Source organism: Anneissia japonica, unplaced genomic scaffold (genome assembly GCF_011630105.1).
Source record: "Anneissia japonica isolate Jap-2015-1 unplaced genomic scaffold, ASM1163010v1 scaffold1430_len515961_cov162, whole genome shotgun sequence".
Classification (NCBI taxonomy): domain Eukaryota; kingdom Metazoa; phylum Echinodermata; class Crinoidea; order Comatulida; family Comatulidae; genus Anneissia; species Anneissia japonica.
Window position 1 is genome coordinate 117,114 of NW_022693412.1, and position 13,176 is coordinate 130,289.

The 13,176-nt window shown below is 33.9% G+C and overlaps 1 protein-coding gene across 1 annotated transcript in view; it reads right to left on the reverse strand.

Annotated features, from left to right (window-relative positions):
• Positions 1 to 7,353: 7,353 nt before the first annotated feature.
• The window catches only part of LOC117100715 (extracellular calcium-sensing receptor-like), a 39,641-nt gene continuing 33,818 nt past the window's right edge, over positions 7,354 to 13,176 (reverse strand). Inside the window, exons 3-4 of the mRNA XM_033240504.1 lie at positions 12,914 to 13,037; positions 7,354 to 8,749 (exon numbers count right to left, since the gene is read on the reverse strand). Of these exons, the coding sequence (XP_033096395.1) occupies positions 7,734 to 8,749; positions 12,914 to 13,037 (1,140 nt within the window). The 3' untranslated portion in view covers positions 7,354 to 7,733. The remainder of the gene's footprint in view (positions 8,750 to 12,913; positions 13,038 to 13,176) is intronic.

The following is a 13,176-nucleotide window of genomic DNA, read 5'->3' on the forward strand; positions in this document are numbered from 1 at the left end:
ATGTTAAGCATTGCTTTTTAATAAAATAAAAAAAAAGTATGTTTCACAATAAACATTTAAGTTCTAAATCCTGTATTGGAAAAAGTAGTCTTCTTATCTTATTTTTAAAATTGTGTAAGAAGTATTTAAACATGCTTTTAAAATCGTATGAATGCTCTGGCTTCGGGGGCTTCGCCCCCGGCCCCCACAGGGGCTTAGCCCCCTTGACCCCACCTGGGGCCCTTTGGCGGGCCCCTGGACCCCACGCCCAGAACCCCCCCCCCTTGAAGCATGCTGGCTACGGGCCTGCTAGACCTAGGCTAGGCCTGAAATCCGCCACTGAAATTATAATGTATTCAGGCCCGTAGGCAGGGGGGGGGGGGGGGGGTGGTGCAGAGGCTGCGGGCGCACCCCCCCCCCCCACTGAGGGCGTATTTTTCTATCCGTATTATCACCTCATGAATATTCATTTTAATAATTAACACAAACAATTACAATAAAAAATGGTTTATAAATTGAACTAAAAGGGAAACTATACATGCGAAAAACACATTTTTTGGGGGTTTTTTTTTCAAATTTTAATGCATTTTCAGGAAGCTTGGGTAATTTTGGGCAATTTTTGCTGAATCTTGGGTAATTTCGACCCAGTCATTGGGTATACCAAAAAAAAAAGGACCTTAAATAGTGCCCTTTATAATTTCTGTCGGTACTGCATGGGGGGAACAATAATACTTCCCGCACTGCGCCCGTGTGGTGATGGAGTATTATCATCTCATTTTGCCTATCTTCCTATCCATGTCAGTCCTGTCATAAAAATAAATATACATAAAAATAAATAAATTAAATAAAATAAATAAATTAATTAATTAATTCAAAATAATAATGCAGAAAAAAGGCTACATGTACACTCTGCAGGTGGAAAACGGCGCAGCGAGCAGCTCTAACAAGAGATGGGTACGTGCGCCTAATAAGATGACATTATTTATTATTATTATTATTATTATTATTATTATTATTATTATTATTATTAATGCACATAGGCCTACCTGTAGAGTTATTTTACATTATGTGCCGCAATAATTATTGTTATTTTCAATTAACGCAGAATATACAGTGTCTCTATAACAAGTAATTATGAGATGTTTAAAGCGTTAAATTTGATTTCTAGGACATAGGTAAATCGGAACATTCCTGTAATTATAACCAAGTTTATATGTACTGAGTGTAACGTTGTCAACTAGACAACATAACTGCATTGCAAAATACGATTCCGAATGTCGTGTGCTGCCCTCTGCATTAGTTCCATAACTGATGCGTTGACCTTAAAAGACGGCTTGTTTGATCCTTCTTCTCGCTTGATTTTCTTTCCAAGTTTTCGAATCAAACTAGCCTCTTGAATTTTGTAATTTTTGTCTATTGCATTTAAATATTACTACTTTTGTACCTTTTCAGTGGGAGATATTATTAGCTTTCACATTAATTCAGATTTATTCTAGGAAAAGTAAAAAACAATAAAGCACATTGTGCTGCTTCAATGGATTGCCAAAAAGTTAAAAATAAAAAACTATCACCTGGCTCTCCAGGCAGGAGTTAAAAGACAACAACAAAAAAAATCACAATTAATTTAACTTCTCAAATACACAAAAGATACAAATAAATGCCGATCAGCAGTAAAATAAAGAGAAAGACAAAAACAGGTTCTAATATTATATTTCTTTCAAATTTAAATAGTAATTTTGTGTACAACTCAAAATCTTGGTCGTATGATTCGTGGTTGCTGACATTGTTATGTTTCTGGGTGTGTCAGGGAGGTCCGAGTAGCACAGGCTATAACCCTGTGTTACCGTTTACCTGCCCCTTTGAATGGTGTACCATTTTCGTCGATCTACATCTGATTCCAAACATCCAATTTTGTAAATGGCATCAACATTGATGTTATCTTTAGAATGGAGAAGATATTTTTGTTTTGAAATAAAATAGACGTCAATGATGAGCATTGGGTGAATGCTTAATCTTTTCAGCTAATTTCACATAATAAACCTACACCTCTGCTTTGTCTGTTGTTGGTCCTGTCACTGTTGTCCACATTTTCTCAACAGAGTAAGCATGTTTGATGTCTCCCCTTTTCCCTTCACGTCTGTATGGACTATTACAGAACAGTTCTCTTCAACTTTCTGACACAAGACCTGCCATTGGCACCAAATAAAAAAAATACACGTATTTTTTCACATTTGATACCGGTAGTCAATTTAGTTCACTTTTTGGGTTTCCTGTCTCTTTGTATATTTTGTGTGTATTGTACTCTTTTAATGTTTACTGAGCCGAATAAATAAAATGAAATGCAACAGCCCATTGAGTGTGAGCCAAGACCTGGTGATGAGAACTCATCAGTTTTTGAAAAGTGTTAGACGAAAAACTTGTTAGACTAGTATTTTTTATAAATAAAACATGTATTATTTAAGTTAGTCAAAAAAGTAGTACAAAAAGGTTTTTTGTACTTTTTTGATTACAACATTAACATAATGTGTCATCATACATATCGCTTGATAGAACATTTTAGTAGCTTTCGTGTGATACCCACATCCAAATTGCATTATTTAGTAACGTACTAGCCTCAAAATACCATTGTTTGATAAAAACGTGTAAAATTGGCCGTTTGTTTTCGGTTTAATTTGGCATTTAAATGCAACATTCAGGATCCACCTTGTTGCCAGCATGTAACAAATGATGCCTACGGAAAAAAATGTTTTGAGCACTTTCAATCCGATGGTCACCCGTCTAACTAAATGAACTGTGTAAATTTAGGCTACTTTCTTATTATTTATTCCTGTCTGGATAATGTAGTCACCTTTGCAGTTAATTCAGCAATATTATACCGTACTTCATTGATTTAGTAGGTACGTAAGTATATTAACTGAAGTTCATGAATAAATGCAGGTTTACCCCCTAAAACAAAATCTAGATTAACGATAGGTAATTCTAATGTTTCATCCTGTAATTGATACTTGGCTAATGTATGTTTGGAAAACGGTCAAATATTCAAATAACGTAATGAATTATGTTATTAGTTTAACATATTATCTCTAAATGAGTTTCAATCCCAACGATATAATATTGTATTGGTATTTCACAGAAGTGCGCCTTCGAAATTTCAACAATACTGTAATAATAATAATAATGTTGTATTTATATAGCGCATATTGCACATTGCCCCTATGCGCTTTACAGAGAAATAATATAGGCCAACTGAGAAAAAGCAAATAACAATAAAATAATAACTATAAAATAAAATAAAAATAATCATAATAACAATAACAATGAGACTAAACTACTCCTATTCCTTAAAATAATTAATGGTTGGCCGTTGACTCCGAGGACTATACTGTACTATCGTTTCCTCTATGCTGTAACTGATCATTAAATTAATTCTTTACAACCAGCGATACACTTGCTAATGACACCGTAATGAACGATACCTATATGCATGATGTTACACAGCTATTAACGAGGCCTAATGAAAACAAATTATCAATTTCGTGCCGAACGTCGTTTTGTTCGGACAGCTATTGAAATTAGAAACATCTAATTGTTAATCAAAATTGCATCGAAAATAATAATTAATTTGAACTCTTCTAAAATGTTTTATTATTTATTTTATTTATTTATTCACCATATTTTAAGTGTGTGACGCTTGCAGAACAAGTACAGGAGACCACTTAAAACACAAATATATACATAATATAATATAAATTATAAAATACAATTACATAAATTTAATAAAACACAAGTTGGTTAAGCAAAAAAAAAAAACATTCCTAAAGTACAACAAACCATTACACACCAAACCACACAGCACTCACACTACATGCAAACATACTTACCCCAAGTACACACATCACCCACAACCCAGAAAAGGTCAAGATATCGAGAAATAAAGTGCGAAATGGTAAATTGTAAATGGTTCCTAGTGCCCAGTTTTGTAGTTTTTTATTTTAAATAATAAAAGCTTTGCTACGTTCCTACCAAACTGAAATAATATAATAAATATACGGTAAAATTATGGCGTCGCAAATTAAAAGTGCGCTGTTTTTATCGATGTACTTCCGTGCTCTTTGAAGTGCGAGTGTTTTGTAAGCGATACAAGAAAATTTGCGTGAGTAATGGTTTCCAAGTGAATTCATCGAAAGGTGTCTGCATAGACAACAGAAGACCCGGCTTCGAATCCCGGTTGGTGCAACTTTCCTATCCATGGAAACTTCGCATTTGAACATTCAAAATTAATATGCTATATTCCTTACTTTTGTCTCGAATGCCAATTCATACTTTTTGTTTAAAATGACTTATCATTTTTATCTCATACCGCCACGCAAAATTCCAACCTGTTAATGACAGAATAACATACACCATCGTGTAACATCCACTGTAGTCCACTCGAGGATCGTGAATGCGTGCAACGTACGTATGTCTTAGTGCCACGTCAAATTTGTAGAAGTATCTGAGTACGGGTAGGTATGTGTAAATGTATACATACGTGACCTCATACAAGTTACACCACACAACGCAACTTCATTGTAAAAAGTGAATTTGAGATATCAAAGAATCAATAATAAAGTGCTAAGTGACGGGTATATGTTATGTTTACAATTTATATAGTTATTGATGCCTATAACAGTAGCTTTTTGACGCTCTAAATGCTACAGTGTGTGTATCATTAATCTGCTGCACGTGAATACTTTGATAATGTTCTCGTATATTTTACAAAATGCAGTAACATAATTGTTTCCAATCAGTTTATTAAGACGTCTGAATATAGATAATAACAATATGTATAGGCCTAAATGTAGGCCTAAGCAATTCAAATTTCACCTTAAACATATTCCTTGTATATATTTGTCATTACTGTACCTAGGCCAAAATATTTTAACAGGAAGTAATTATGCCACTATCATATTATACTAACATCGACCAAGAACGATCGAATTTTCTACGATAATACCAAAACTGAAACACTGTTGCCTACCTTTCGTATTATCGTAAACTCGAATATAAAAATAGGTTAAAATAAACTTTGAAAAAAAATCAGTGTCTATTTACCTTTCATGAAGCAAAGTAAAGCCTACATACATAAATCCAATCATGTTCCTAACTATATATAGTTTCTAGATTGGTATTCATTATACTAACGTTTTATGGTAGTGAGCCACCAAATAGACATAACTACTGGGACACTTACCATAGATACAATATAATTTATAAAATCCAAGTAAACCTCATATACATAATTATACAAATCTAAATAGTATAAAAAATATAAATTAGAAAAGAATACTATAGGTTTCTTTAGGATTTAAGTAAAAAAAAAACTCTTTCCATTTAATAAAACTTATATCACAAACTACTTTTATCTTACAAATGAACAAAAACTATTATCATAATAGTATTATAAATGATCATGAAAGTATAAACATTAATGTCAATAATATATATATATATATATATATATATATATATGGCCCTCAAATTAAATATGACAGCATTTGTTAAGAATAATAATATTATTGATATTAATGATGTAATAAAAATAGAACAACATGTAAGTAAACATGTACATGTAAACATGTAAGTAATACAATAGTAGGGAGATTTCGCAAGCTTAGGAAAAAGATAACGGTTACAGTTACGTCATCACATTTTTAGACAACCCACCCCATACAGTAGCATATCTGTCACAACGTAGGCGATTCATGCCTTTTGCATAAATGAAGAATCATATTCAGCTCGTACAGCATAATTATCAATAATGTTTTAGGCAAGAATGACGATAACGAAAATGACGTATTCGTTACTGTTTTCGTAAGGTTGCAAAATCTCCCTATTACTGGTTTAACCTATAACCAACTTAACAGTTACGGTTACGTCATCACATTTTTAGACAACCCATCCCATACAGTAGCATATCTGTCACAACGTCGGCTATTCACGTCTTTTGCATGAATCAAGGATCATATTCAGCTCACAGCATGTTGTCAATATTGTTTTAGGCACGAATAACGATAATGACAATTACGTATTCGTATTCGTTATCGTTTTCGTAAGGTTGCAAAATCTCCCTATTCCCTATGTAAAATAAGTAAGAAAGCTAGAAAATCAAATATAATATTAATTAATTCCTAAATAGGGTTATAAACAATTATGTATTGAGTTAACGAGTATATGTGTCTTGATTTGAGAAAAAGAAACAATATAACAGTGAATTTCAAATAGTAATTTACACATTTTATTTAGTATTTATAACTATGTTGCAAATCCTTGAATGCTCTGTCCACCATACAATGCCGTAGCCAGGATTTTCAAACAGTGTGGGACTGTATCAGTGTGCACCCACTTTACGTTTAAATTCAAATAATGTAAACCTAGTTTCTTAAGAAAGTCCCATTTTACGCCAAAATATGAATATCCTGGACCGATTTTCTTAAAAATTGACCCATTTTACACAAAATATGAGAAATCTGGACCCATTTTAAAAATGTTGACCCATTCTTTGTGGACCCAATAGAAAAATTGTGTGGGACTGTCCGATCCAAACTGTCCCAATAGCTGGCTACGGCATTGCCACCATATGAAATTTTATGTGAAAAATAATTTTGATTTGTGCATATGAGTGTCATGGCATCATTATGCCCATATAATGGGCAAATACAATTTGATAGTGTTGATAGAGAATAAAGCTCTTTGGAAACTACACCAAATTAACATTAAACTTGTATGTTTAAGTTGCTTACTTGGCATAGCTGTTACGTTTTTTAAATTTAGAGTGAGAAAATATATAGCAGACGCATAAATATCCTTGCTCCAACTATACTCTTGCATATACTGTACAAAAATCATCTGTAAAATTATTTCCATCCACGTCTCAATGAAAAATAACTACCGGTACTTAACTAGACAGTCTTCTCACTTCCACCCCTTGTTCACACACTATCTTTATCGCTGTCCCAAAATTCTGGAACTAGTTACCACTGTATCTTAAAAACTACACACTTTTTAAACAAACCTTAAAAGTCATATTATTTTTCAGGTACCACTGCATATTAATTTAATCTTATAGTCAGTTCTATCCATATTTTCGTATTTTTGCTATTTGTTATATTAATATTAATTTATGAATGCGTGCTATGTATACAAGCTTTGCTTTTTTGGTTACGCCACTTGTTAATTTATTTAATACTGCATATTAATTTAATCATGTATTCAGGTCTATCCATATTTTCGTATTTTTGCTATTTGTTATATTAGGCCTATTAATTGTAAGACTGCGTGCTATGTATACAAGCTTTGCTTTTGTGGTTACGCCACATGTTAATTTATTTAATACTGCATATTAATTTAATCATGTAGTCAGGTCTATCCATATTTTCGTATTTTTGCTATTTGTTATATTAGGCCTATTAATTGTATGACTGCGTGCTATGTATACAAGCTTTGCTTTTGTGGTTACGCCACTTGTTAATTTATTTAATACTGCATATTAATTTAATCATATAGTCAGGTCTATCCATATTTTCGTATTTTTGCTATTTGTTATATTAGGCCTATTAATTGTATGACTGCGTGCTATGTATACAAGCTTTGCTTTTGTGGTTACGCCACATGTTGTTAATTTATCTGCAAGTGAAATAAATTGAAATTCAAATTGAAATAATAAATTATCTGATTATTTTGAAAGAGCAATTCAAAATTGTCGAAGTTTAATTTTATTTAGCTTTATGATTTACATTATTATGTTCCGATAATTCACGACCTAAACTTGCCTCGTCGCCCGATAGTGTTGTGGTCGGTACACCGCTATATTCACTTGGTTTATATGTTCTTTGTTCGCGGATCTCTTTTCTTAAATTTTCTCTTGTATTTTTGTCTGGACGAAAATAAATAAGGTAGCATTTTGAAAAATAAAAAGCTGAGAGTGTTAAGAAATTAAATAATAGAAGAAATATTACTTGGAAACATATTTTAAGTTTTCCAGCGGCTGTAAAATGCGCGGGAATTGAGAAAATTCCCAGTATACACCATGTGAACATGATAAACCATATAAACCTCGCTTCTTGGAAATTCTTTGGCAGGTTCCGGGCGCGGAAAGCAAAGATAAAGCACATCAAAGACAATATCAATTGGTAAATGTTTGTGACAATAAAACCAGCATCAGTTTCATTGCAGAAGATAGGCAGAATTGTTATTGAGTTGTTGTAATCGTGAACAACGTGACTGGGGATGGCGATTTCAAGGATTACGTTGAATGCTAGATGAAGAGCGGTGATAGCTGCAACCAGCATCCACGAATACCGATAGAAGAGTTTTGTAGGTATCTTGAAATTTAGCTTATTATTAAAGATTTTCACAATGACGTATAGCTTGGCACAGAAGATGCCTAGGATAGCAGTAAGGTTAAGCCCGCCGATGATCGACTTGACTTTGCACAGGGTATCTGTTGGAATTCCTATGTAGAAGTAAACCATCTGAAAGCTAAAAAACAGAACAAATGCCAAGACGAAGCTATGTGATAAGCTAGACGCCTTGACAACAGGTGTGCTGCGATGTTTGTAGAAAATGCACGAGACAGCAACAGTTGCCAAGCTCCCTACAACGCTTACGATGCAGAAAATGATAGATACGCTGTCGTCCCACAAAAACACATCCGGGCTCTTTTTCAGGCAGATTGTCCGGTTATTGTTCGCGTACTGGTCTTGTCCACAGACCAAACACGTGTCGGCATCTATAGCGGAAAGAAAATCAATATAGATTGAAAACATGGAATTTGAATATAGTTAATCAAATCATGATTCCTCTAAATGAACATTAATAAGCAATTCGTGCTTATTAACTTAAATTGAAGTGAACGATAAAAGCGCGACAAATGCGTTACATACAGGATCGCTTACGCCTGCCTACTACAGTATTATTATATCTTAAAGTACTTTAAAAGTGAACCAGCGGTAAATCACAGGTGGATGAAGATCATGTTGAAAGGGCAAGTCCTGTGAGTCTATTTATACAGTAATTAATATTCACAATCTGACTGTAGAGAGAATGATTGCACCGAAGGCTGACTAAATAAATAATATTTTCAGGCACGTTGGGCATTGCTTGCTTAATCAGGTGAAAATACTGTCAGTAATTGAGATTAATTTAGGCTAAACACCTAGGGTGGCGCCAGGATTTGCCCGACCGAGAGGTCAAATATCCCCAACAGGGTTGGGGGAGAGGGCGATATCCCCGAAAAAACTTGGGCGTGCTCGGGCGTCGGTTGGAAAATTAACAATTTAGAGGGATTTTAAAGGCTTATTTAATCGATTTTAGGGTCTACTAATATGTAGAAAATACATACACATTTTTTCTCCTCGACGAATTGAGGTATTTCTCCCTGACCGTGGTGGGGAGGGGCGAGGCGGCTCCCCTGGCGGGGCCCTGCATCCCAACCCCTCCCCCAGGGCTACCCCTGCTAAACACTCTGGTAGGTTATAGGGAAATGATATCAGGCAGCTCAGACACTATTGCCGTTCCATTTTCTTGCCGCGGGCACCATAACTCGTCGTTACACCATTGTTTGTGTTTTTTCGTATTTTTAGGTTTGCTTTTTTAGCAACATGTTATATAATAGATAACAGTTTTCTGTTTTTCCTGCTGACAGGCATCGCCCTAACTTATTTTCTTGGGTTTAATTTCTAAAAAAAAGTAAACAAAAATTACATTTTGCATTTGATTGAATCAATCGATTTAATAAACCTATATAAAGATGGTGTGCTGATACCATGGTTTCAAATTTAAATAGAAAAAAACTCGCATAAGTAATTGCGATGGCTGTTTATAATAAGTGTCTTACTAAATTAAGGAAGGCAGTTATCAATATGCTATTATTATTATTGCAAAGCTAAGTGGGCCCATGAGGTATATTAATACAGGCAAGTAGTATGTGTATTACTTGTGTATACACATGACTGCGCAAATATTGTGACTAGTATTAATATCAAACAGCCTCGGGATATACCATCAACAAGCCTCGGATAGTAGCTACGACAAAAACATTTGTAATCGGAAAATGTACAAGTTTTAACATGGATTGTTTCTTCTTTTACTATTTTATTCTTAAAATCAAAAATGCTTGTAGTTAAATATTAAATTTAAATTTGTACATGTTATTCATAAAATCTGGCCTTCCTTAAAACATAACAAAACCAGTACATAGGCCTATATCTGTCTCTTATACACATCTAGATGTGTATAAGAGACAGGATTGTGTTAGGGATGTGTGTGGTTTCAACTGCGCCGAATTATATATCGACTTGTTATTTCAGTCCTGCATTTATGCAGGAAAATTAAATAAAACCAAGCACCTGGGCAATGACTTATCGATCGTTTCACCCACCGGCGTTTGTCTCTCCATCGAGTAATCAGATCTTTCCAAATGATATCTATACGCCATATTGTTTGTAGTTATAAAAATATAAAGTTTACAAACATAATATGGAGAAGTTCGTGAGTACTTTTCGATAATAGGACACGCGACATGCAGTGTGTTGTAAAGGAAAGTGAAACATTAATTTGTTGCATGTGGTGTGTACGTTCAACGCACCTTAGCGCCTTCTGACGCATTACTGTCCTTTAACGATTTATTGTTGACTTAGTTATGAACACTGTGTTAAGATTGGAATATCGATATGCCTTTTCCCTAAGCTGCACAACAGCGTTTAATATTCAGCCCACATTTGCTCGCATCATTTAACAATACACCTAAATGAGTTTCAGAGAAAATTTTCCAAGACAAAATTGACAAGAAACTGGCTCATAAGGAAATCTCATAAGAAACGTAAAACTTCAGGCGACAAAATGAGCTTGTATACAAGGCTCCTATTTATAACAAAATGGAACTCATCCCCATAATGTTTTAAAAAAACACCACCTATCACATGGCAACATCCCATTCACATAAGAATAGATGTCCAAGTGCTTCCTCGTACTATAATAATGGAATACAACAGACTAAGTTAACTACCTCCATAACACATTTGTGTTATGTTTAAGTCAATTTATTTTCTTATAAGTACTTCCTTATACTTTAATAAAGAAAGTTATTTTTTTCTGTTAACGTTAACTAATGTGTTAAGATTGTTCCCCTTTGTGGTGTATCAAAATACAATTAATTTTCTTTTTCAAAATTATAACGTAAGTTACGTCCCGAAGAGGATTTGCACTATATTGACCTTTCTAAAAACGGTTTCGTTGCTCTGCCAACAGTGCTATGAGGCCAAGATGTTTTTTTTTAAATTTTATAATTGAAACACGGTCTCCAAGTATTGATGGATGAATAACAAAACATATGTGTAAATATCATTGATGGCGACTTGATACATAGTTCATTAATCTATTATTTAGGCCTACTTACCATCAATGTAGGAAGTCATAACGAATTTAAGCTCTGACACTCCGAGGAAAGTATTACAACTTAAACATTAAACATGTGAAAGACAGACAGCAGCAAATGCTGCCTAATATTGTACAACAGCACTGACAAAAAAACCGTGCCAATAAAATGAAATCATACTGTTAATGTAAGAAATTTAGAGGACAGAAGTAGGCCTAACGAAACATCTCTAAACATCCACATTTAGAGAAATACCAACAACGTCGCTTGAGTTTAATAAACATCCAGTTTTTGTCGATAACCTTAGAAATGAGGAAAAGAAGAGGAAACTAAAATTAGATACGTACTATAAACGCCAATTACGGCAGCTAATAGGAAATGGATATTTAAAAAAAAAACAACGCCAGACAATCAAAGTCACGAAGTGGCAATGGAGGTTTTTTTTTTTTCAGAACACATCCAATACGTAAATACATAGTTCTATGTCTTCATCAAACACACACACACACACCTACAAAATAAAAAAATAATAATTATAATAAAATAAACAACAGAGGTCAACCTTAGTACTCTCAATAACCAACTAACACTAACAGTAAACAAGAGATCAGGGAGACCAAAAATGAATCAATAGGCTACTCTATATAATAAGTAAAAGTTAAATACATTCGGTTTTCATACTTTTAAGAGATAAATTGCAGAAAAAACTAAAATATAAAAAAAACAATAATAATACATATTAAATGTTTTGAATTTTGACGTCCACACTGGCACCGCCCCCTGGACACTGGAAATGACGTCCTATGCTGAAATACTGACATAATTGAGTGGATTAGGTTCTACATTCTGCAAGATTTGCGGGATTGATTGTATCACATAACTAAGGAAAAGTGTTTTGTGGCATAAGAAGCAAACTAATATTGGCATAACATATCATTTTAGGAAAAAACTCCATGCTAAAAGCGTCCAGAATTATTGTTATACCTAAAAATAAGACCTATGTTTGTATTGATTAAGAATTTTGCGCCCCCAAGAGTTTCCCTGAAAGACAGGCACAACAAGCATACATCCTATAATATTATAATCACACATAGACATAATACGTTGATGTATAAATTAGGCTAATTATATTTTAAGTAATGTAAACAATGATGTTCATAATTAACTTTAAGAGACACTAACCATGATGCATTTTTAAAACACGAGTGTTCGTCTACATAAAATAAACGTAAATTTAGTCCTATATTTTATGCAATTATGTGAATAATAGGTTTGTTTAAACATTGACCTATTAATAGGTCCATGGTTTAAAGTGGCATTCAGCCGAGACTATGTAAGCATATTATACAGAGACGCGCGTACCAATGTAATAGGATTTTGATAACTTGGATGAATTAACTCCCTCACGGTAATTAGTAGTTTTGCCTTGACATTGAATTTCATCCATTAGGTGATGTCATAAATAAAGAGGTTATACCATAATGTTCTTCTAACAGTGTGCACATGTGCAGTACTTACTTGTAGTGTTTGATATGGTATTCCCAGAGCAGGGCAGGCAACGGAAACAACACCTCTGCTCATTCTCGATATAATGACGCCTCGTGCCTGCTTTACAGTCGTCATTACATATTGCTGACGGTTTCTGAAACAGAAATTCATCCATTATTGAAAAATACAAAACTGCATAAAGATTCATGACGAATGAAGTAATTTAAGGTGTAATTTTTCCCTACCTGACGTGGAAATGTACTGAATAGATCACTAGCCTGAAGGGGTTGCGC